Raw genomic sequence first — 27,578 nt, 5'->3', positions numbered from 1 at the left:
ATATATATATATATATATATATATATATATATATATATATATACATACAAACATGTAGCATCTCATTAGATGCTGAAATAGTAGAAGTAGTAAATAATTATTTATATTGGAAAGACAGGAAGTGGAACACGTGGGTGAGAAGGGATTGGACATAGTGGATAGACTAATGGGATTAAAATGGCAATGGGCGGGCCAGGTGGCTAGAATAATGGATGAAAGATAGATAATGGAAGTATGGAAGTGTTGGAATGGTATCCGAGAGAATGCAAAAGGGTAAAAGGAAGACCGCAGGGAAAATGAGTCGACGAAATTAGGAAAATGTATGCGGTGAGATGTATGAGAGTAGCTCAGGACAGAGACGAGTGCAAGCATGTTGGAGAGGCCTTCATCCAGCAGTGGATGGCGAGCGGCTGTAGACGATGATGATGATATTGTTTTATTGTGTATTTGTTTGGCGTTTAATCAATCATTATATCAATGGATTCGCCACGACGTACATACATAGTGGAGAAATATTTCAATTCCATAATAGGATCAGGCTTTATGGTGGTCTCATTACTCGATTACTGACATATATACATAGGTATATACACATAAATATAAATGCATATTTCCTTCGATGCATACGTACATATTTACATTAGAGGGCATTTCAATTCCCGCGACACTTAATCCCATGACACGCAGGAAATGAATTATGCTTCAACGATAGGCAACGTCTATCAAACTGTGGTGACACAATACGACCACGACTCGTTTATGCCAGATGTATGTATGTATGTATGAACAGATCATACATACGTAGCTTAGGAATAGCACTGCCCGTTTCTAGTGGAAGTTTTCATAAATGTATGATTTCATATATGTATGTATTATAAATATTTTCGTTTAGAAGCAACGACAGCAAGCGAACGCCATTTAAATCTTTCAAAGATATTTGGAAATTCGGAAAGAGATCTTCTTCGAACTGCAGAAGCAGCACAGGCGACGAAGTAAAGTTTGTATCGACAAGATTAGTGGAATCGGATCCGGAAGTCGATACTGATAATCCACATCAAACTGCTTCACATAACCTCTTAACGCTATGCGATCAACGTCGAAGGTATATTTTTTTACAATTTTGTCATTTTATCTTGCACTATACCATTGCTTCGTCCACCCATCTCATTTGCAGGCATTTTATACTTTTTAGGTACCATTTGGGTACTTTTCTAGCTACAAACATACACGCCTACTATTACTATCATTACATTACTATTTTGGCAAGTAGTCGAAAAAGCCTCTTATCTATTCGTTGCGCTTTTTCTCTCTCGCGTCATACCGAGCATACATATGTACATACATACATCCTTTTGCACACTTATTTAGCATGGAAAGCTGAAATACATTTCATCCAATTGTACTTAGTGCATAATAATACACGAAAGGCTTTATGCAACAATGAACCTACCACGCTGGATTTGGATTAAATCGTGAACTTGCATAGTTTAAGAATTATACATAAAGACATTTATACATACATAAAGACTTTGTACAAACCAGGTTCATAAAATGAAGTAAAATATAAACTAGATACTATAATTATAGAATACAATTGGAAAACAATATGTATACATTTCACAATTAACTTTTTGTATAGTTTATTAACCTCGCCGAATACAACCTAGCATTTTTTTATTACAAGTTTTCATTGTCTAAGACGTATGAAAATTTTCTTATAGACAAAACTCGACATTGTTGAGTATTAATATTATATATGTACGTATATGAATAATTGCAGGACACATTATTAGCACTATTTAAATACATGCATATGTGTTTCACGTACGTATATGACGGTTTTCCCAGAATGTTGTAATATTCGGTATACAAAACGGATCTCAATTGTAATTTGCGGACACATTTACTCGTCCTAAGTGTGATTAACAGATGGGTACTTAAGTACGTATTCACTTTGGAAACAGCTCACGGGCGAAGGGCTTTGAAAAGGGATACATGATTCATTTTCTCTTTAGTCCAGAGGTTCTTAGCCACGTTGTCCAAAGCTTGGCCTTATAGATTGTGATTCTGTGATTATTTTTAACATTTACTCAATCCAAATTTACTATTTTATCTGATATTATAAGCTTTTGAGGTTTAAATAGTTATTTCTAAAAATTATTGCACGATATTTACGGAAATGTTAGAACTTATCCGGAAATGTTAGCATCCTTTCTTTCGTAGTAGCAATCTTTTGTAATAGAATTTATTTTTATTTCTAATAGAATTTTAAGATCTAGTATTTATTCTTAAACGTAGATTTTCAGGTGCCGAAAAGCGGTTTTTAATTTATATACACCCAATCCTTTGAGAAATCTTACAGAATATATGTAATCGGAAGCTATCAAAATCGAGTGAAAGAGACGGCCAGTTGAAATTGCAAAATCGCGATGTTATTTGATAGACAAAAGTTTCATTCAAATGGGTTAAATATTTTGAAGTACGTTGTTTTTTTCGTCGAGTTGTTGATCATTAATAAATTCAAAAAGCATCTGGTATTGATAATAATATGCCATTTAAATAAATTCGGTTTTAAAAATTAATCTGAATAGTGTTGGTATATTGTTCTATTATACATAAAACTTTGCAATCTAAAGTGTTTTTTTAGAAAACGAAATACAACATAAGTTAAACTCTTATGCTCGATTGGATTCATTTAGCAGGATATTATATTTGAATTCAACCATTTAGTGGGATTTTCAAGATTTTAAGATTCAAGGTTTTTAGATTTGTAAACATTCAGCTTTATGTTTAAATTGTGCGTACGCTAAAAATGGTAAAAGAAAATCGTTATCTTCGAATTTCTACATCATAGTCGAAAAGCTGGGAAATGGTGGAAAAGAGAAAAAGGGGGGGGGGGACTGTCAAGGAAAATTTCAGGGCATCCATCGAAAAGTTCACACGCGTGTAGTAGTATGGTGAGTTTCGGCATGAATAAAAGAAGAGAGGGTAAAATTAAGCCCCCAGTCCTCCCCTTTTTGCCACCCACCCCCCTTTTTCCTATCTTCAGTAAATATCGTCGTCGAGTTTTCCTGTAAGTATATTGCAAGCGCGTTTTCCGTTACGAGATGAAAGCTCGTGTCGTTAAGCTTTTGACGTCGTATAACAACGCGAGTATTGCATTTTCAATGCATTACATTTGTACATATGACATATGTTACGAAGATACTTGATATCGTTTTCTGACACATGTCAATATAATTGTCATACTTTGACGAATGTAATTGTAAAATGTACGTTTCGGTTCAAATGAAATTTGCATTTGTTTTGCATTTTAAAAGATTTCCTCTAAACTAAAACATTGAATACATTTACTTTGAACGTTACAACGGAGGCTAAGTTAAAATCAACATACATATATGTAGGTCACGAATTGCTCCGAATTTGACGAAATTTAAAGGTCTTAAACTTGATATATGTACATAGTATTATTTATAAACAAATTAGGAATAAATTTCCATTTACATACATAAATTTGACATACTATGTATGTATGTATATAGGACGTTGATTTATATGCATGTAAAAGTAGCTGGAGTGGAAATATTTATATGATTCAATGAATTGCCAAAAAGGTGTAAAAAAATATAAATTTCATAAAACATTTCCATTGTACATACTTTCTGAAAATGATTTTTCAAATAAAAGCTTATTGTGTGGCGATTTGGAAATTTAATATAAATTTGATTCATTTTATTTAAAAAAAAAAAGTAAAAAAAAAACACTGAAAATTCGATGCCTGTGTAAATTTATTTACTTAGCTTTCATCCGTTTACTTTTACAACTTAGCGAGTTATAAAATACGTATTTTTAAGTGTCATCATGTCAGTTTATGACATGGCCGCGGTACAACTTTTTTCCCCAAAATTAAAGAATTTCAAAAGACCATTTCTTTATTAAATTTGACACGTCGTACAGCTTTCAATATTTCAAAATTTCCAGAGATAAAAAGCTTGTAAACAAATACACTCGTACCGCTCACATTAGCAAAATGTCCCATTTCCTTTCATGATTGATGAACTTTTCTCGGTTTACGCCTACATAAATACATACATATTTGCAGTACGTATGTACAAACACAGATACTTTCGTTAGGATGAAGTTTTCCCCGCGAAAATGTAGGTTAAACCCTGAGTGTACCCGGAAAATATACGATCACCCACCTTCTTGATTATTAAATCGATATTCTAGGTGATAAAGTAACATTACTTTACTGAAAACTCTTATTAGTTCATTGAGTTTAAATGTAGCCGTATTGCCCTGCGTATAAACTTGAAAAAAAAATCCCTTCCAATAACTCGGGCCCCTTTCAAAGTCAGACTCGAATAACACACGGTACCAAATTTGCGTTTTAAAAATAAAAACTATAGATTTGACATATCGGACCAACTAACAAACATTCATTTATCAATACTATACATATATGTATACACATACAAACACATACATAGACTAGCAAGCGAAGTTTGGGTGGATGAAAGTTCTAAGAAATACCTTCATTGGCCACCAATCTCTTTCAGAGCGCGTCTTTACAATAGTCTAGGCTACCATAGACTAGAATAGAAAATTTGGTAGACTTATATTTAAGAATATATATTAGCATAGCGGACATATGTACATAAAATATTGACAAATTATCATTAATATATTGTAAGTATCAGTTTTTATGTATTATCGGAATTTTACATCAGTTCTAATATACCATTATTTTTTCGCAGAATTATTCCTAATATGCATACTATCAGCCAATCTCACCTTAAAGCTCAGGACTTCCAAGTTTGCTTAACAATCTTGGAAGCGAGGCAGTTAGCCGGATTGAATATGGATCCCATCGTATGCATTCAAGTCGGAGATCAAAAGAAATATACCAGCGTAAAGGAAAGTACAAATTGCCCATATTATAATGAGGTGAGTAAACTGTTACTAAATGTTTTTAATTTAAATACACGTATGATTATGTAAATTAGACAATTTGTGCCAGTTTCTGGAAATCATGCAATCAATCAGCGATCTATTAATCGTCGAAACCAAGACTGCTTTGCATTCAATTTAGATCGTGCAAATTATCAATGAATTTCAATAAGAAGGCGATTTTTGTTCTATTTGTATGATTGCCAAGAACAAAGCTTACTATACATATGTATGTATTTACACATACTGTATGAGAATTTGTAAAGAAAAGGGCTTTTTGTATTATTCTCATTTTTCAAATCAGTCTAGAAGGTTTTAATTGATATAAATATCGATGATAGGTATAGAATTTGTTTCAAGCGCTTAAATATTAATGGTGGTATTGAAACCCATTAAAATAACTGTCGAAACTTCGAACACAGAAGATTCGATTCGTAGAAGGATCACTGGAAATTTTATTTAGAAATTTATAAAAGGTCAAAAGTCAAATAAGTTAGGAGCTTCTTTTGAAATTAAATTAAATAAGCAAAAGAAGAATATATATATATATATATATATATATATAATATATATATAGCAACGATTTCATTGAGAAGTCGGATAGCTCTTGGAATAGGTGACATTCGATAAAGAACTGTGCGAACTGTGTTACAATCATCAAATGATGATGTCGAACACGCACATACATAATTATTAGAGACATTAAGTCCCAACTGTTCCTGCAACGACGTATTACCACGTAGTAGCTGGAGAATAAAACGAATTAATAAGAAGTTTCTCCAAAGTTCAAGGGAATCATACCCAAGCATGCCCAAAAGGAAAGGAGTAAGGTAGAGATATGGGTAAAGCCCATACTCTTTCTTATATAGGAAACGAAGAAATGCTAAAATGAAAGTGCATGCAACGTATTAGAGATATTCTAGAGATTTTTTTAGAAATTAATAAATTTTTCTCGAGATATGAAAAATGTCAAGAAATCAGAATCAAACAAATAAGACTTGATATTGATCCGTCTTTAGTATATTTTTGAGATAAAACCTGACTTGTGAAATTCTTTTGTTGCAGTATTTTGTATTCGACTTTCACATGCCTCCTATCATGTTATTTGACAAGATCATCACCCTCTCGGTAAGTGTTTCAGTTTCCATATTTCAATGCGATAGTAGACAGCTACAACCCACCCGACCCCCTACATGGAACGACATTTTCGTACGTTTTGTACAACTTAGGGTGGGTTGAAGCTTTTTATTCGTCAAACGACGGCGAAAAATGATTATGGCAAAATGTCCGAGGTTTTAATTAACGAGGATGTGGGTGTCGGCAGGTCCTGCAAGCTAGAAATATGTTCAGACCGAACAAAATGTTGGGCAGCTTTAAATTAGATGTAGCCACCGCCTGGGCCCAACCAGGTAAACGATATCATCAAACCAGACTATAATCAAAAATTCAATCATTACATCCAATTATATTTATATGCCAAATACATCTTTCCGCTTACTATTTATGCCAATGTGCTTCTCTCTCTCTCTGTCTACATATATTTATTTATTTATTTATTTTATTTTTACGGTCAAGAAAAAATTTACCATTTTACATGTTGGAAATAGAGAAAGAAAAAAAATATAAAATAAATGAAAATGAAATATAAAAGAAAAATACACATATGTACATTCATATACTACAAAATAAATTACATTATATTAAAAAAATATATATCATATTGTGCATATGTATCGGCATGCCATTTTTTGCAGATCGGTTTCTGGCCTACTTGCGTTTGTTTAGTGTGCCGTAATACGAACGAGTGTTAGTCAATATTAAGTGTGTTTCAAAGAATTGTCATGAATATTCGATTGCTTTTTGATTTATACGGTGTTAGTGTCGCTGTTGCGATCTCAGCATACACTTTATAAGTATGTAAATAAATATGATATGTACATATTTTGGAGTGGTCCTTATTTGGCTGAAAGTATTACTTGATATGTACAAGTATTTCGGTGAAAGTTTTATTGTCCCTCATCGGGGACATTGAAAAGTATGAAAATTTTCAAAGTTATATACATATCATCTATGCATAGGTGCTATTATTTATTTCGTTTGAAACACGTAATTTTGCCCTTTCGTAGTTTAATTATAATGTGTATTTTAAATTTCTAGAATAGAAAAATTAGTTGTCACTTTTATCAAAAGACTTGTGCTTATTGTAAAATTAAATCTACATTTTTTGACAATATGATGATCTCTCCAATTTTTTTACGTCTTTTACTTACCAGAGTGGAAAATTATCAATATTTATTAAATTTAAACCACTTAATTCGAATATGACAATGATCTCGTTTATTAGATATGAGCGTTTACAAATTTGCGCAATTTTTACACAAATTTTGGCTCTTGCAGTTTTTAATTCAAAATCTAGTATTACTGTACCAAAAGTGAGTATTGAAATCAATATTCGGGTGCATTTTTATTGCCTTAAAAAACGTATATATGTATGTACATATATATTTATCTAGCGAATTTTTAAAGTCAAATATATATATATATATATATATATATATTTTTTACACATTTTTTTCTCGAACTATCATGCATTCATTCGACTGATTTTATATTTCACTATGTTAACAAGGGGTAGTTTTCACTTTCAATATTTTAACGAATGTAGTAACGATGTATGAAGTTTTGTGATCATGAGAAAATTCGAACTCGAGAAGTTTTACTATATCTCAATGTACTAATTCGATTGGTAAATGATTTTAAATTTCAATATAAGATTTTCTAGTTATGAGATGAAATGGTGCTCTCTGCATTCTTCATCTCGCTTTTGCATGATGCATACAAATGCATATTTTAACTCAATTTAAAATCATTTATCAGTGCGCTTTGATAATAATAAAAAAATCATCTTTTGTTACTACGTACATAGATAAAGTAAATATAGAGATGAAGAACCAATTCCTGTAAATTTGGTTAAATGAAAAATCAGCGAAATAAGCTCATGCTATTACGGAAGAAGTGTGTGGGAAAAATGTATCCTTTGACTTTTAAAATTCGCTAAATATATAGTATTTTAAACCAATAAATAGCAAAAATCAATACAAAAAACCATTCGATTAATGATTTCAACATTCACTTTTGCCACAGCAACTAGATTTACTAGATTTTGAGTTAAAAACTGCAAAAGTCAAAAATCTGTAAAAATCGCTCATTTTGTAAGCACTCATATCTCATAAATGTAAAGCAACTAAAATCATAGTCATGCATGTAGTTCTGCTTGTAAGATCTATACCACAAAATAGTGTGGATTGGCTTATACATACACACATAGAGCTAGAGTGTAAGAATTCCTCCATTTACAAAGGGATATATTATTTTGAAGTTGAATTTAAACAAGCAACAGTCTCGAATGTCGTTCAATAATACATAATTTCATTTATTGTAATAGAAATTTCACACTTGAACCGTTCCATATTAAACTTTCTGGAAAAAATCAGTTAACAGGTAGGTCGGAAAACGCATCAACTGCATCATCCACTGTCACGCAAAAAATATTATATATGTACATATATGAGTATTACAATTTCATTTCGATATATTCGATATATATATACGCTTCTATTTTACATTTGTATATTATATTATTATATATCTACACATATATATATATATATATATATATATATATATATATATATATATATATATATATATATATATATATATATATATATATATATATATATTCAAAAAACGCAAACTCCAGCACCCAGCAATTTATTATATATTTTAAAATGACATAACATTATTACCATTGTTCGATGATACATTTATATTATATGCACATATGTATATTCTAGCATATTGTATGTGTTTTACAAAAGCATGACCCCCATTTTTTATATTTACTATGCACGCGTTACGGCGAATTTGAACATTTCGCAAAATAGCCCCAGCACAAAACATTCGACATATATTATGTACCTATGTATGTATAAAATTAAATAAACCATCCATCGTCATAAATTCGTTTAGTTTTTATACAAATTATGATATAGTGCAATATTATAATATGTATAAATTAAAAAAAAAGTCCAAAATCACAACTCAGCAATTGGCCATAGTTTATAAATAGTGAAATTAAGTATATTTTGATATTTAATTTGTTGCAGACAAAATTTTTCTTATTACAGACGCAAAATCAAGTCGGTTATATTTATACATATATAATAGCATGTTAAATATACTTTTATAAAACATCCCTTGGATCTTATATTGCAAAATGAATGGATGTTGCTTTGACAGTGTGGCCTTGTTTCATGTTTCGACAAATGTTTTTATTTATTTATTATCTCCCAATCCGATTATACGTCATTTTGCATGCCTTTTGATATTATTTTAAACGATGAACCAATTCGTATCGATTTCGAAGCAGACATATTATATGTATATTATATCACAGTGAGAATGGAATTGGCTCACAGTTCATTTTAAGAGGTGTTATTTTTGAAAAAGCCCATGCATGACACCTACATATGTATATGAAATTGAAAATAACTATACATATATGTACGTACATAGAGATTTTTTTTATATTAAGTGAATCTTAACACTTTTATACGATCGTTCGGATTTTAGTCGGTTCTATTTTTTCTTACGTTACTATTGTAAATATTATACTTAGGCAGTAGGCAGGATAATTTGCGATTTATATTAGATAAAAATATATTTTTTTAATGGGGTCTCCTTCAAGGAAAGCTTCAGCTTTTCTTTTATAAGTAATTACATGATGCGATGATAATTTTAATCGTAATACAAAGTTGAAATATATTGTGTGCTATATCAAATGTGCAATCGTATCAAATTCATTGACAAATCAAATTCAATTATGCAACTATCGAATTTTTGAATATAATGGAAAATGGCTGAAATAGGAGATTACGATCACGTAACTTATAGTTATTCTATATAGTTAGAAATTATAAAAGTATAAAAGGAGAAAGCATAAAGCACTCAAAAGTTGAGATCTGAAAAAGGGAACTTACATGTATCAATTCAATCGAAAGGCTTGTTGTTATCTAAAGGATAATACGCATGCCAATTATGTGAGCCGTTATATTTTTAAAAGCGGCAAAAGTTCATTTTTCTTCATTTTGAGAAAAAAATTTGCAAAACATTATACATACGTATAATGATTTGCGTTTAAAAATATTGATGGCCTGTAATACGCTAATTCTGCTTTTCCCAGATTCTGAACATATCGAATGAAAGGAAGTGATAAAAATTTGTAAATCAAGTCAAACAGATATATGTAGTGCGTTTGGAACTGAACATTGGACTTCCGTCAATGTTCAGTTCCGGAAAAAATATGAATCCTACGTTTTAGAAACTATTACTTTAGAAATGATCTCAAGTGGTATATTCGGGTTGTTTGCGATCTACATTTTGCCTACTGCCTAACTACATACATATGCATATGAGCCACATGCAAATTTTATTTTTTAATGAAAATATATATTAATACAAAATACATATAAAATAAACATATATATTAAATTTTACGCGTCCTTTGCTTGGAACCTGCACGCGTCATTGTTACTATTTTGACAAAATATTATACGCATGTACGTACACACATATGTAAGTGTACACATGTACATTCGTACGTACTTCCATAAATGAAGGACGGGTTTTCGCAGAACACTCAAACGTGTCAATATTTGCAGATCACCAGTTCTACCACAAGTGGGCAATGTTGACAGATCCTTCCGACCCGGCTTCGGGAGCTAAAGGTTACCTTAAGTGTGATATAAGTATCATCGGAAAAGGAAACACTGTCAATATTCCCCCGAAAAGCGAAAGGGATGAAGATGACATAGAAACGTAAGTTTTATTATTTTGTATATTTTCTTGCCTACATATGTATTGTATACACAAATTGATCTTCCTTGACTTATATCCGATTTATTGAATTTTATGTCGATTTTTTCATTGGTTAGGTTGGATTATAATAAAGTACATATATTTAAGTTTAAGTTTGGACCATTGTGGCATTACAGCAGTCCCTAATATGGTCGAAAAAATACAGAAAAATTATAAAAATTAAAATACATGTATGTACATATACATAATCTTAAAAAAAAACAATAGCAAACAATAAAGTAAAATATAGTATCAAATAATATAATACAAAGTAGGTAATGTTTGCATCTATAGGCAGCACCGATATTTATGAACCAACCACAAATAAAAAACATCCCTGCGAGACCCAAATGGAAGAGATAAAAATTCCACTCATACATAACACTCAATTATGAAAATAATGATGAGCGCCGGCTAACAGACAAAGAAGTTAAAATAATCTCCGATTACCTATGCTCACTGCGGTGGAAAATATCATATTCAGGCTCAGCAGCCATGATTTCATTAAGAAGTCGGATAGCTCTTGGAATAGGAGGCATTCGATACTGTGCCAGCAGGAGGTAAAATCATCAAATGATGATGTCTATCACGCACATATGTACTTATTAGGGACATAAAGTCCCAACTGTTCCAGCAACAACGTACATGACGTATAAGCTGAAGAACAAAACGAATTAATGAGAAGTTTCTAGGGAATTATACCAAAGCATGCCCAAAAGGAAAGGAGTAGGGTAGAAGATACATATATGGTTAATACCCATACCCTTTCCGATATAGGAACCGAAGAAATGCTTTTTGCACTTTCTCAATCATCATAGAGTAATTTTCTTCATACGGATTCCACACAATTGCATTATACTCTAGCTTGCTCTATATACGTATGTATATACATAAAAACACGTACATAATGCTTAATATTCATATTGGGAAAAATATATATTTTACATTCCATTCAACAGGTTGTTATTTAGTGTCAAAAATCCCGCAGTAAAATTTGCCGAAAACAATAGTCAAATCAATCAATTGATTATTGTTGTACGCCGACAATTTTATTAGAATATCGAATGCTTCGCACTAAATGCTATTGTATCGCTGTCATAATTTAAGCACTCGATAATAGGCAATAAATAACCATTAATTATTTGATCTCAGTTCGATACCGAGCCGAAATTATCCAACTATACAATAATTTCATTGTAAGAACCATTTTTTTATTTATATTGTGCCGTGGGCAAAAATCATACGACCGTGAAAAATTTTTGTTTTCGTGTAGGGGTTGTTTTTCTGTGCTATATTTAAAATATGTAGATCGCTTGGCGAATATATTAATAATCTATCACATCAATTTTACGGTGCTCTGAATACATCGTATCCAATTAGTCCATTTGATGTGCCGTCAGATTGTTTTCTAAACGCGTTATCATTCACGAATAATCGAGAAGATGGGTTTGTCTTGTGGTCAAATACACATGTATTTGCATATATAGGCACATGCAGATGTTCAAAACCATTTGCGGTTTCAAATGCCTCGCAATCAATAATAATTACAAATTAAGCTTGAAGTTTTGGCATTTGAAGTACATACATAGTTTTAGCTAACTTGAAAACGAATTAATTTTAACTGCATTTGAAAGAAAATGTTTTGATGTGTAGATGCGGTTTTAATTATATACACACAAATATATAATACGTCATCCGTCTTGGCTTAAAATTAATAATAATAAAAACGGAACAAACTTTAAAGTGTCGGATAGTTACGTTTCATTTAAAAATAGCCCAAGAATATGCAAGTTCATCTCGGATAATCTTTCTCGAGAAGCGTAAACGAAAGTTCCTCGTTGTTATAATATCCTAAATCAAAACTAAACTTATAATTATCATCCGATAGTCGGTGTTTTGTTTATTAATATCGTAGTAGAAAGTTAATATTCCGCAACTGAAACTGAAAATTTATGGCATCAGCTTAAAATCGATGAAATTTCTTTAAAAAAAATATATATGTATATATACATATATACATATATACAATTTTAGCCCACGGTATATGTACATACATATTTTCAATTAAATCCGCAAAATTCAAACACTGCGCGTGATAAATGTATTCGAATAGATTAAATCGAGTTTTGGTGTTGTTTCTGAATTGAGAAAGTTTCAACATTGTAATTTAAATACCGACAAGGTGTGTATTTACACGGAGTGTGTGAATACAAATATTCATACACACAATGTAACTACAAAGAACAATTTCCGGGTCTGGTTTTCTTTAATATTGCGTATTTAATGCAGTCATGTCAATCCTAAATTTATATATGAACAAGTTACACAGTATCTCTCTTTTCCTCGCTATCTTTCGCCGAAGTTGCTCAAAATATAAAAGTTTCTGCATTCGGTAAAGTTTGTTTTAAGTTTTGTAATATAAATATGAAACTTACATACATACATATATTCAGTTCGCGATGTTCTGTATATATTATTAAAATATGTATTTCAGACAAACGTGCACATAGTATAATATTAATAACGTGTGATTTGCTTGTTTATTTGATTTCAAACGGGTTCAAGATTTTTTTTTGATATTTTGTGGCACATTGAATAGGTACCGTTCGGTATCTCAAGGAAAACGTCCGATTTGATAAGTTGATAAGGTTCACAAGCTCTCTCAAGTGAAACCTTGGGAGAAATTAATTTATCATCGAGATAAATGTAGGGAAATAATAGGCCGTCGTTTTATAGAATGAGTTTCGTTTAAGTGCTAATCAATAACACCAATTCGTTCGATCGGTGATTTTTCTCGTTAGGTTGAAATATTATAATCGACCCAAATAAACTTCGATAGATGAATATTGACTTTAATTTTTTAACAATAATAAAAAAATTGAAACTATTCTAGAAAAAATGACATGTTTTTTCAAACACTTACTTTTTCGAAATTTTTTTCAAGATTAATTGATTGGTTAGAGATGCAGGACATTGTTCAAAATCAACGATTTCTTTTATTTAACGTTCTCCTGATACGACAAAAGTTTTCTACTAAGTCCATTGATGAAAAACCAAACTTCGCGTTTCTCGCTCCGGCCTTTTATTTAAGTTTATTACACTACGTTCATGTTGTCCTCGCTTTGACCGTTTATTTCCTTTTTAGAATTTAAAATCTTTTAAAATTTACAATAGTGTGTACTTACATCTTTAAAATATACAAAATAGGAATAGGGACTTCAATAATAATGAAAAGAACCGTGTAAAATCACTTTTATAAAGTTTAACTGTTATTTAAAGTTTCGTTTTTGTATAAACAACAAATTTAGAGAACATGTAAATGAACACGTGTTCATAATTTCGAGAAAATTGTTCACTTGCGTGTGGAAGACAACGTGACATTTCCGGAAGTTGCTTCTCCAATAAATGATGGATTCAACTGATACGAGACTCATTTCGTCACCTCTCTTACTTGTCATCCAATATGAACCCGACATGTGTCTACATATTACATAATAAATTTTCCTCAGAATTAATATAAGAATGTATTATATTTCTTTGATTATACGTAAATGTAAGGCTTTTAATGTGTTTATTCATCGACACGTGCGGCCATTGTCGTGATTTTTTTTCTATTGTTAATCTTTGTCAAGGCGTTGTTTTTGTTATGTATTGAATTGTTCTTTGTTTTTAATATTCGCAGTAACCTGCTGCTTCCTGACGGCGTTTCAATGGAAAGACAAAGGGCAAGGTTCGTAGTTCGAGTTCACAAGGCAGACGGTCTTCCCAAGATGAATTTATCCGTAATGGCTAATATGAAGAAGGCTTTCACGGGTGAATCCAGAGACCTTGTCGATCCATACGTCCAAGTATGCTTTGCGGGCCTGAGCGTAAGTAGAACATGTTTACATCCTTATTATAGACATTCCTCGACTATCTTATATCATTTTAATATCTTTAACACCTTAGAACATTCTGCCGGGTGAATTTGGTTTCAATTTAAAATTGCCGAATTGCCGACTTTTAATCTTAACTCGTTTACAAATTACATATATGTACATTATGTGTAGCCTTCATATTTAACGATTTTGAAGTAGATTGAATTAAACGTTGAGTTTTGTATTTATCTATACTGACAGATTTCCCTATGAATATTCAATATTATGTAAAGACGTTGTCATTTAAAATTTGTCGAAGCAATATTTGGTTGCCTCTGTTATATAATATTGATAGAAAAATATTTTTAAAAATAGATTAAATAAAACTTGTACGAAATATGCAAATTGCAATAGCAGTAATGAAATTAAATATTATATATTTCGCTTTGCAAATCTGTTGTTTTTTAAGATCGGGATCATATTATTTTTAACGAAAGGGGTGTTATTTAACGTTTCCCCTTATAAAGATGTGAGATATTGAAAGTGAACGTCGAAAATACGGCCACGAAAGCAAGTATACTCAATAAAATTGTATAAAAACGTAATGTTGCGATGTAAAAAGGTCGTAAACGTCGAAAGAATGTAAATGAAACGCTTTGCTCGTAGTTAAAAGTAATTGGAGTGGTAAATTTTGCTCTGCGGTAGAAAAAGCTCTCTTTTGTGTACATATAAATATCATGGTTTATATTTTTGAATTTGAAAATTGTACATAAAAAATACTGAATTATAACTAATCTAATTGAGAAATCGTCTAGTAAATAATTTAAATATGATATATGAATTAATCTGTAAAAGGATATGATTCTAAATGGGAGTGCTTGTACTAATGCATCGAAATTGAATTATGTATTAATACATGACAAGTGTGTACATTTTTCTCATGTATGTATGTATATATAAAGTTAAAATGCACATATTTATGTCGAATTACCCATGTTTTTAAAAAAATATTTCATACAAAGCCTTCGGATTCCCAACGAGAAGCTTGTAAAATTTAACCCTTTTCATTATATTCATCCTTCGATTATCAAGTAGATCGAAAAACCAGGCGAATTCGAGTTTTGCAGTTTCAGCACGTGTACATTTTTTATTTGTCTTTCAATCTGCGTTTGCAAATAACAATTAAATTCAATATGCATAGAGTGGAATTCCATATATTTATTTGAGGAATTTCAGTATTAATTTCTACTACGTATGTTTTGTAGGTTGATCGGATTTTTCAATTACGAACTTTGTCTATCACATTTCAATAACACAACGAAATAGCAACGGAAATTCATTGTTATTCAGTAAATTAAATTCGAGCTTGACAATTAAAAATGTTTTCAATTGTTTTTCCTTGTAATGAATTTTTTTGTTGATAAAATTCATGTTTCTACATATGATATGAAATGAAATCAATATTAGTTCAAATCAAAATAATCGATTTCGACTGCATTCCTAAGCAATTTTTAATTTAATAGTAGGTACCTCCGGTGACTGGAAAAATGCACTCGAGATAGTGTCTCTCTCGATACATCCAAAATTTCAAAAATGCTCACGGAGAACTAACGCAATAGAATTCCACAAAAAGTGTGGAATTCCCATCCGAGAGTGCTAACCATTTTTTATGGAATTCTATTACGTAAGTTCTTTTTGAGCGCCTTTAAAAAGGAGGACTTCTTGAAACTGCGCTACTATTGAGTGCAATTTAGTGCATCTTTCCAGGAAACGGTACCTTACATACATATATGTAGGTCATATAAATACACATATTGCGTCCTTCAGTAAAATATCATACATTTACAGTCTTACAATGTATCGGAAAAACTGATTATATAAATGACAATCTTTTAAAAATCATCGCAGCTAACTGTCTTTCAATAAATTTAGTAAAGATTGAATGTTAATTGGATTATTAGTCACATTGCGGTGGTCACAAAGACAATTTTTGCCATGAAAATCGCGAATACGCAATATTTGGCACTCAAGTTCTCGTTAGTATGATGGACTTTTCGGCTGCCAGATGTTCCGTTATAGAGATTTTAGTGACTTTGTGACCAGTAATCACCGAACCGGATTGAATAGTTTCCGCTCCGTCAATTATTTTCTGTTGTTCATTGTAAATGCAAGTGTAACAGTGATCTAAATACACGTTTTCATTACAGTAAAATTTTTTAATGCAATCTCTTTTGTTTTTAAATTATTTGGAAGCAATTTTTAAGCAATCCAAATTGAAATATTCACCGTGGATTGTTTCTTAATATCGTTTTTTTTTGCAAACATCAACCATATATGTATATAAACAACATCAACCGTATATACAGAAATATATGTAAATGCACGTTCATTACAAAAGTTCAGTAGTGCAAATGGAATATTGGGATCAATACAAACTCCGTATAATTGGAGAGCACCGAGGAATTGACGGATATGTAAATTTTCCGATAAATTTCCCCCCCTTCCGGGAAATGCGCGGGACGGGTCTAGGGAAACGAGTGGGCATATCCACTGTCATCCACCGTTCCCGTTCATACCTGAAGGGCCCTTGTAGTTGTTAATGTTGTGATTTCAGCCCGGAACCCTTTCTAAATATGTTACTGTAACAGCAATATTGTGCAACCGTCAACTGCGAAAATTCACACCCGAGTAAATCGCACAACGAGCACACAATAATACCCTATGCACACGGGTATTCAGTGCGCTTCGATTGTGTTTGACCCTTATGTTGTACAATATCATATTCTACTCATTATGCTTGCATAAACGTAACGAGGTCGTTAAAACATCTAGTGACTTTTTGTGATAAACGAGATGTGCTATTTCTTCCCCAGTTAACGAGAATTTTTTTCAGTTTTCAACCCATTTTCAGCGGAATGTAAGCGTTTGTTTGCGATGTTTAATTCCAGTTAAGCATATCCGCGCTCTATGTAATCTATTTTTATATGTATAAGAATATATCGGGAAAACGTTCTTTAACAATTCATTATTTTTATATAGCCTATGAAGGGAATATTTTTTTGATTTTTTAAATGCTTTTTATTATCACTTAATTATGTTCACAATACATCTTATAGCTATTGATCTACTGATCATTTTCTATTTTACAATTTTAATTTAATTTGGTTAGTAATCATAGTATTATATTATTCTAATGTTAATGTACAGCGTAATAGGAAAAATAGCTAAAAAAACCTGTTTACAATTCTTATAAATGCTCATAATACATCTAATACATAATATTAATTAAAGACTCTCTAAAGTCGATGACTTAAAGAAGATTGTGTTTAGGTAATCTGTGTTTATACTTGAAGGGTATAGACATTTTGTTGTAATCACTGAGACTATTCACAAGTGTGTTAGTGTGGTTATTAGTGATTCTGTCATAGAATCTACTGGTTAGTTTGTTAGTAATATCTGTAACAAACGGAATATTATATATGGCATGCAGTTTTTTCAAGTAATTATATATGGGTGTATTATAAATTATTTTTAGGGATTTATTTTGTATTACTTAGAGCTTGGAAAGGTTATTTGAGGCGTTATTCCATACAGGTGAAGCATAGGTTAATAATGGTAATAATGTAATATAAACATCGATTAAAACTCACAATTCGATACATTTTATACTCTTTTCGTGGAGTTTTCCGTTAATTTTCTAATACGTCAATCGAGGTCTTCTTGTATGTATGGTTCCGATCTTAGTGTTCAAACTTCTTCTGATATTAAGGCTAACGTTGTTATTCAAACATCATTAAATCTTCTGATTTTTCTGTGGGTATTGACTATTGATTGATTATTTTGCCGTAACAAGAATATGAATCGTCTTCATGTATGAAATATTAAAACAGTTAAAGCTTATACATTTTTGAATGAAAATTTTTCAAAATTATAACGAATCAATTAACACATATATAATCGTATAATATATATATGGCTTAATGAAGAATTTCGCATTACATCATGCAAGCATACGTAAGAGTGGTCCTCACTTTGTCATAGAGTTTTGAGCGTTTTGAATTGTCGAATGATTGTAGAATAAGTTAAAATATTATGTCTCGGCCCTAAATTGTTTTTTTTAACAAAAACATTTATAAAATCACACCCTTTTCGGGTCATTTATAATTTCTAATGCTTATTCTAGGAACATTCCTAATATAAAACAATTAGAAAATGAGAGTTTCGTAAAGTAATTTATTTTCATTAGAGAACTTAAATTTTTCGGAAAATATACGATGTTAGATATTGTATGTATGTTTGTAGAATACTAACTAACGTCGTCTAACATCAACAAGTGGTTGATTAATTTTCATCTGGGAAAATCTTAGTATTTCTGCTGATTACACCGAGTAACAAAAAAAAATCACGTTTTTTATTTACCGGATCGGAGACTGATTTTTTTTTAGTTTGAACACTGAATTCAAATATGACGATGATTTTTGTTGGTTTCTTCTCGTAAGAAAAAAAAATATTTTGACTTAAAATTGGCTAGATTATTAATTATTTTAAAGCAATAACAAATCACAGTCAATAGTATATACATACATATACACAAAAACATTCGACTATGGATTTCAATACCCGTTTTTGTTACAGAAATACTATATTACGAGTTAAAGACCGCAAAAGCCAGAAATTGGTAAAAACTGCGCATTTTTTAAACGCTCATATCCCATCAATAAGCGCTTAAAACATGGATCAAATTTATTAATGATTGAATAGCTTCCGTTGCGTCATTACTTTATCTATGTTTTTTGTTGTTGCTCGTGATATCAAACGTCAAATATTTTGCATACATAAATGTAACTCTTTATCGAGTATTAAAATTGTCATAATAATTTAAATTAAATAATTGAATACTTCCTGCGTATACAAACATATTTTGAAGATCTTAATGATACCGATAATACTAAGTTAAACCTGAAATGAAAAATAACATGACACATGAAAAACGCACATACACGTTTTCAAATTTATATATAAAATTAATATTCTTCGGATATAAAAGTACAATAACTATTGTCACGAAAATTGCATCTCAAATATGAAATTATAATTAAGCACGACTGAATTTTTGGACAATTATCTTTGAAAAAATCTATAATTGGACTCTGATGTTATATATATTATATATTTACTCTTTGTTTTTATGCATGTCTACATCTTGTTGTCTATTGATTTTTCAATAAATATAATAAAATAAAAAAACAATGTACATATTATAAAATAACACAATTAAACAATATCATTCAATTTACTGGAATTAACGCGAATTTCAACCTCCATTTACCCTGAAAATTTTTTTCGCATTTTATTTGTTTGTAAGCGTGCACATGCATAAAATTTTACATGCCCTTTGATAAACGGAAACTGATACTTTTATATCAATATTGTACATAGAGATCTACGTACGTTGCTCATTGCAAACATGGAAAATAGGATGTTCGTAAATTGAACGCTCTCGGTTGCTTATCTCTATTCGTGTGTACGCAAATATACAATTGTTATACGTTTTGATGTATAGCTAGGCAATATTCATTTCTCATGAAGGACTACTACAGTTTCGAAGGCAACATCGGAAAATGAATAATAATTATCTATTGTGGAGCCTACGTGTCGTATTATATACATACCTACATATCTTCCCATAAGCTACAAATATGTATAGCTTATGGGAAAATGTGTAATAACGACGTGATTTATCTCATCTACGGAAACGCAATCTGTAACGAGACGATACAGAGCTTTTGATCCAATTATTTCAAATTGTATATTGAAATCGAATAAAATTCTACATACTTGAGTTTTCTCAACGGCTTATTTTTTCAATGCCTACTTACGTATGCCTACTAGACATAGATTATTGATGTTATAAAATGTAGTCTTATAAACACAGAGATTCTATCTTTATATGCATACTACAATGAAGAACAAATGGCGAAATGAAGAAAAGTGGACTTTTGCCACTTTTAAATATAACGGCTCATATATTAATGTAATGTAATGAATGTAGTGCCAACATGGTCCAAACTTAAACACAAATAAAAAAATTCGGATGTGACCAACCCATGACTTTATCTATGTATTTGAGGAATATAAGAAGGTTACAAAACAAAATTCGATATTGAACTGATGACTATGATAGCGATACAAATTGAGCGCAAATGTATGGAAACTTGCACAAAACAAAAGTTCTACTTCCGGTTGTCAGATTTTGTTCAAATTTTTTTTATTACTAAAAATTACTATCAGTATTATACTTATTAAATATCAAGAAAATAAAAATAATTTAAAAGGTCAAAATAAAATAATGAAATATTGTTTTAAAAAAAAATAGTGGAAGAAAAATCGAACAAGAGTAAACTGCCACTTCCGGTTGACACATAGTTACTAAATTTTATATATAAGTTGGTATTAAGTTTAAACTTTTAGATATGAAATTTCAGTTCAATAAACCAAAAGGTTTCTGAGAAAAACATAAAAAACCTCGATTCTCTAGAGTAAAAGTACTACTTCCGGTTCAGATAGAAATATTTAAAAAATATAAGGTTATAAAAATTATTATTTCTATCATATTTAAAAAAAAATCAGTCTGATTCAGTTAGTGGTTTGGGAGATAATTGAATTCAAAAACTTAAAAAAGAGGACACCTATAAGGGGAGGTACCATTTCCGGTCAACTTAAAAATTTGAAAAAAATTTACGTCGTGTCGATAAAAATTTCAGTAACCGATACTAAGTTTCAGTTTGATAGGATTAACGGTGTTAAAAATATCCCCAAAATACACACACACACAGACACACACACACATTTTTTCTAGATCATGAAAACGTGATCAGTGATCGATTCTGAGTTCGAATCAGTCAAAATCTCGAGTTCGAATTTTCGCATGATCACAAAACTTCATTTATTGTTACTACGTACATAGATAAAGTAAATATATATATATATATATATATATATATATATATATATATATATATATATATATATATATATATATATATATATATATATATATATATATATATATATATATATATATATATATATATATATATATATATATATATATATATATATATATATATATATATATATATATTGACGGGTATTTGAAAAGACATCTAAAGGATGATATTCAAAAATCTTCTTGAAAATTCAATATTCATTTTTATAATTTCATACATACAAAATGGTTTTAAGATAGAATCTGTTATTTGATTTAATCTTCAACTTGAATAAATTGTTATTGAAATTCTCAATTCAAGAGAATTTCATCTCAAAAGATTTGCAATTTAATTTTGATCGTTAAAATCAACAGTATGAAGTGTGAATGTTTCTTTGAATACTGAACAAGATCCAATTTATTTATTTTGAACTTTAGAAAGGGTAGATTTTTCATTCCGAAAATAAATAGATAGATGTTATGTTAAAATCCAAAAATAAAACGGTTGAGCCGCTGTTGTCGGCTTAATAATTTAACCGAAACACTTAACAATCGGACAAAATATCGCTCTTGAGAGTTGTATCTGTTTTCCGAACTACATATGTACATATTTATTTATTTATATTGTTTTTTTGAATGAGTTCGGATCAGCCGTAAGTGGAACATTGTCGCGAGTGTACCGTATAATATTATGAATTCAATAAGCGATCGATATATCGGATATCTCTTGTGTAAGCTCCGTCAGATTTGACGGAGACGAGGTTGTGAGTGAGACGCGATCGCGAGCTGTTTTAAATTGACGGATTCGGAAAATCCGCCACGGATTTTCCGGATTTACGACAATGCCCCCGAAATGTTACGACCACGACCCGAATTTCAATTACCTTCTCAACATGTGTGTTTGTGTTTTTTATTCAAATTTGTCGGAGATTCTGAAAACCCAGGTCCTACCCCCACCATCCCCTGCGTCAAATTCAACAAGTGTCCTGAAATCGGACAAAGCTATAATGATTACCGTATGTCGACAGAAAGAAAGAAAAACGCGACCATTTTGATTTTCGGTATAATAAATACGTTCGGGGTTTTCCGAGGACTTTATTTGTTTATATATTTATTTTAAAGGTAGCTTATAGAAATGTACGAATAAATATTAGAGCAGGGCTGAAATTGAGGGACGGAAAAGGTTGGCCTTTTTAAATCTTTATACACAATATATAATAGATACGTATATGTATTTATTCAATAATACGCCACAAAATTATACACACATATATATGTATATAGGTATTTATATTAAAAACATACATAGACATGTATATGAAAAAAAGACGTATCCAATCGATGACTTCGTCTGTATATTTGTGGTATATAAGAAGCAACATAAACAAAATTCGATTTATGTTTTAGCGCTTACGAATAAGCTGTCCCTTTCGGTTGATGGATCGTTTTTGAATTTATTGTGTTTAAATTACGTTGAAATTTATAGATATATATTTCGATATATTGAAGGGTTTCGGATAAATAACATAAAAAACGTCGAAGCTTAAATTTAATAGTCTTATATCAGATACTAATTGCAATTAGAAAATGTATTCATTAATTTATTATTTATTATAAAAGTTAAAATAGTATGACAATAATTGTACTAAATATTCAATCGCAAAATTCATTAAAATTAAATTAAACGACAAATAATTTATTAATTTATTATATCAACGGCTTAGGCATGGAAATCATTTTATATACTAATTGCTAATTAGCCAAAATCTCAAATTAGAAATTTCTCGTAATAATGTCGATACCAAATCAAAGAATAACAATATGTGATCACAATAATATAAATATAATACGATTAAAACAATATGTGATCACAATTATATAAATAGCTTCTAAGTAAAAAGAAGATTTATGATTTGGACAGAAAATTGAGATTATAGTACAATTTAATAATAACGCAAACAAGGGCAAGGAGTAATGAAATGGTTTAATATGGGCAGGAATGTTTTTAAAAGGAGAGCCGAATATGTACATATGTATGCGTAGGAAAATATTTCAGAAGCTAGGTCGAAGAGAAAATTTAATGCAATAATGAAGGATTACAGAGAAATCTGAGTGGACAGTGATACAATTTATAGTGTAAAGATAAATAAAATCATATTTTTTTAAATTCAGAATGAAAATGTTTTCAAAATAAGCAGTCATAAAAGTCATTCGATAAAATAGTATTAATAGAAAATTGACTGGGGAAACGTTGTGGGAATTGAATTTCCACGCTGCAAACTTTATTTTTCCTCTGACTTGCAGCAGAAAATTGAATATCCTCCTACGATAGGCGTTCTAAAAAAAACGATTAATGTATTATAATTCTAGCATTTTTATTTATTTATTGACTCTCTCCCGGACGCATTCCAGACATCGATTTTTTTCCCATTTGCAAAAAACAGACGAAATCTAGCCTTATACATGCAATAGCTACAAAAACGAACTAAAAATACTATGTCACGTTTTTCACCGTTCAATATAATGGCAAATTAATTATTATTTTCAATTGTATATATGTATGTATCTACATTTTATATGTACTCTCAGAAAATAATTTAAATTACCTTAAATTGATTAATTCCAGAATTTTTCAATTAAAATGAAATTCATCTTCGTCTATTTATATTATACACTTTGCAAAGATAAGATATTCACTTTAAAGCTTTCATTGTGTAAAAGCTACAACGATACTGTAGTTTCGTTCTTAATTAGCAGGTACAAAAATGTAAAGCTCATTTGAGCTAGGTGGGCAATCAACGTGATTCCTATTGATGAAACAAACTTTGTTATGGACCAAATATGTATGTTTGTGATCAAGCCTTCTCAACCGATCCAAATCGGGTCACGGAATATTTTCAACAATAGATCATTTCAAAGGATCTTCAAGTGTAATTTCTTTGAAGATTTTTTTAAAATAATAATATATACATACATATACACGAGTTAGGATTTTTAACTGTTCTTACAAAAAATAAAACTTTATATTTATATAAAGTATGTATGTATATTACTGAAATTGATTCAATTCTTATTTGGTTTATAATTTGGCTTAAAAAGGTAAAGAACCTTGTCTTACATGTACACACATATGTATGGTCAAAAGGATAAATGTATGAACATTAATCGAATAACGACTTCAAATATAAGTTTTGGTTTCGGGCAACTGATAAAATTTGGATTGTTTGTTTTGTTCGCAGGGCAGCACCAGTGTGCAGAATAACAGCTATAATCCAGTATGGAACGAACAAATTATATTCACAGACATGTTTCCACCTCTGTGTCAACGTATACGGGTGCAGTTACGAAATCAAGATCCAGTAAAACCAACTGTTATTGGAACTCACTACGTAGACCTGAAACTGATATCAAGCGATGGTGAGTGAGATTTTTATATATATATAATACATATAATTTGGATAATTTTGTATGAAATATTTCAATGTACTTATTTTCATGTTAGTAATTTTACCGTTTATTAGCGCTCTGTTGCCTTTATATAAAAGTTCCTTGAACATAATATGTTAAGTAAGTACGTACATATTTTATACATATGAGCGGATTTTATACATATTTCAAGGGCGGAAGTCCAAATTTCGGTTCCAAAACCACTATTGCTTATTTAATTCGATATATATTTTCATAATCTCGGAAAAGCAGAATAAACGTATTACAGGCCACCAGTATTTTTAAATATTGTTAAACGCAAAATATTGTATTTAATATGTTACTAAATATTTCCCGAAATGCAGAAAATTGAATTTATGCCACTTTCAATATAACGGCTCATATGTTTGTTTGGTTGATTTCCGTTCAACCTATGTAGGGATCACTTTAAATGTACATATGTATATACATGAATTCATATGTATGTAATTTATTGTATAAATAAATATTTCAGTGTAAAATATTATATATCAATCACATTTTGTAAAATTGAAATTCCCGTGAATATTCAATTTTAAATTCATCGCTGTTTGCAATCAAATTTGCAATATTCTCGCCTTTTTCACCGCAACGAGACGAGAGAGGAAATATTATCTACAGCTTCGCTACGCTTCCGTCAAGGGACGACAAATCTATGCATTACACACATACATATATACATACATATTGTGAATTCAACTGGAAAAATTGGTTTTCCTTCGTGAATTTACTAAGTGAATTTACATAAGTCTTGTTTGTGCATTAGCATCGAGAAAATGCACCGTCAAAGTACATACGTACATATCCGTAAGTATTAGCTTGCATAAAAATCATTTTGCGAAAATTGAACCAATCATATATTAAATTCTTAAGCATTACATTTATATATTTTTTAATTTTTGATTTTTCAATTTATTAATTCTCAATTTTTCAATTTTTAATTTTTATGTACAATTTTTTAAATTTTTTATTTTATTTGTTTTTCTATTATTGTTGTTTTATTTTTTCTTATGTATTTGATCTTTTATGTATTGTCTGGCCACAGTGTCATATTGGGGTGACCTGTAAAGACTCTGTGGTATATTTGTATATTAAAATAAATAAATAAATAAATATATATAATACTATAATGATCATGGTGCTAACAAGCCTTTAGTTAGCAACGTTTGATTAAGCCAATTACACATCAAGGAATCATTGGTTTGATCCAAGATTACATCTCGTAGTTTATCAGGGATGATGTCTGACTTTGTAAAAGTGCAGCTTCGTCTGTTAGGGATGAATGGATGAAAAAGTAGGGATGAATTAATTTTATATGGATTAAAAGTTTCCGATAAATATCTTCATTCAAATTCTCACTAATTCCTTCGTCTAAGATCTAAGCACTGACTTAAATAAATTGCATTATTAAATTTTACATCATTGTTTATAGTTTGATGTTTGGCCATGTTAACAATCACTACCCAAGGTAAGTCATGGTCTTGTAGTGTGTTCTGTCATTTAAATTATAGACTTTTGAATAGTCCAATTAAATATTATTGACGGATTCAATTGTCCTATCTGTTGTGGTTCATACGTATGTATGTGCATTTATATTGTCCAATTATTTCATTTGCCACGTTGAAAGTCTTTGGATAAAGCCCTGTTTAAAAATTCAATATATTAATATTCCCTTTCGCTTCATTGCTCAAATCTGCATTAATAATGTAAAAATAGCTTATTTCAATTTAGCAAAAGGGAATTTGCCCTTCTTTCGCTACGTGAAAAAAATATAAGAGGAAAAAAATCGTAAAGAAAATAAACAAGCGAGGCCACTTGGCAACTCCGAAACGGAAGTAATACATATAATAAAATTTTCTCGTATCGACTTTGTTATAAATCCGAATAACTTTGTTTCGTCTTGTAAAAGTGTATATCTTTTTTAGCTCAACTGAAGTTTGCGTTTCGGCGCAGCCACCCTCTCTTTCTCTCTCACGTAGGCGAGTTCATCTTACGCCTTGTAATTTAAAAAGTTTAGAATTTGAAAAACAGCACAGGCGAGCAAAGGTGGAGGAAAAATACATAATGGCAGTTTCGGTTTACGCAAAGAAGATTTTTCACAATACATTATTTGACGCCGTCAAATCTGACGGGTCGACTTTTGAGTATTTGTAAAACGGCCCCTACTTGAGTTTTCGTTACTGAACTCTAGTGTACTTCTTCTTGTACTATCCTTGCACTGACTCAAAGCCACAACATCTCCTTACTAATTGATGCTTCTACGATCCGGAAGTTTGTCTGCCTCTCACAACATTATACCGTCTTCTGGTGCATATTGGAGATGAAGATCTCACGTTCTTCTAAAATTATTCAGTAGATTAACGAGTCACATGATACCCCACCTCACCCTCTTTTTTTAA

The 27,578-nt window shown here is 30.5% G+C and overlaps 1 protein-coding gene across 1 annotated transcript in view; it reads left to right on the top strand.

The window, feature by feature from the left end:
- mfr (ferlin family C2 domain-containing myoferlin misfire) overlaps positions 1-27,578 on the top strand; it is a 143,842-nt gene that overhangs the window by 91,582 nt on the left and 24,682 nt on the right. The window contains exons 6-12 of the mRNA XM_077445072.1: positions 893-1,102; positions 4,758-4,947; positions 6,016-6,078; positions 6,275-6,359; positions 10,674-10,830; positions 14,552-14,738; positions 24,954-25,131. Of these exons, the coding sequence (XP_077301198.1) occupies positions 893-1,102; positions 4,758-4,947; positions 6,016-6,078; positions 6,275-6,359; positions 10,674-10,830; positions 14,552-14,738; positions 24,954-25,131 (1,070 nt within the window). The remainder of the gene's footprint in view (positions 1-892; positions 1,103-4,757; positions 4,948-6,015; positions 6,079-6,274; positions 6,360-10,673; positions 10,831-14,551; positions 14,739-24,953; positions 25,132-27,578) is intronic.

Source organism: Arctopsyche grandis, chromosome 2 (genome assembly GCF_051622035.1).
Source record: "Arctopsyche grandis isolate Sample6627 chromosome 2, ASM5162203v2, whole genome shotgun sequence".
Lineage (NCBI taxonomy): Eukaryota > Metazoa > Arthropoda > Insecta > Trichoptera > Hydropsychidae > Arctopsyche > Arctopsyche grandis.
This window is presented reverse-complemented; position numbering and strand designations above follow the sequence as displayed.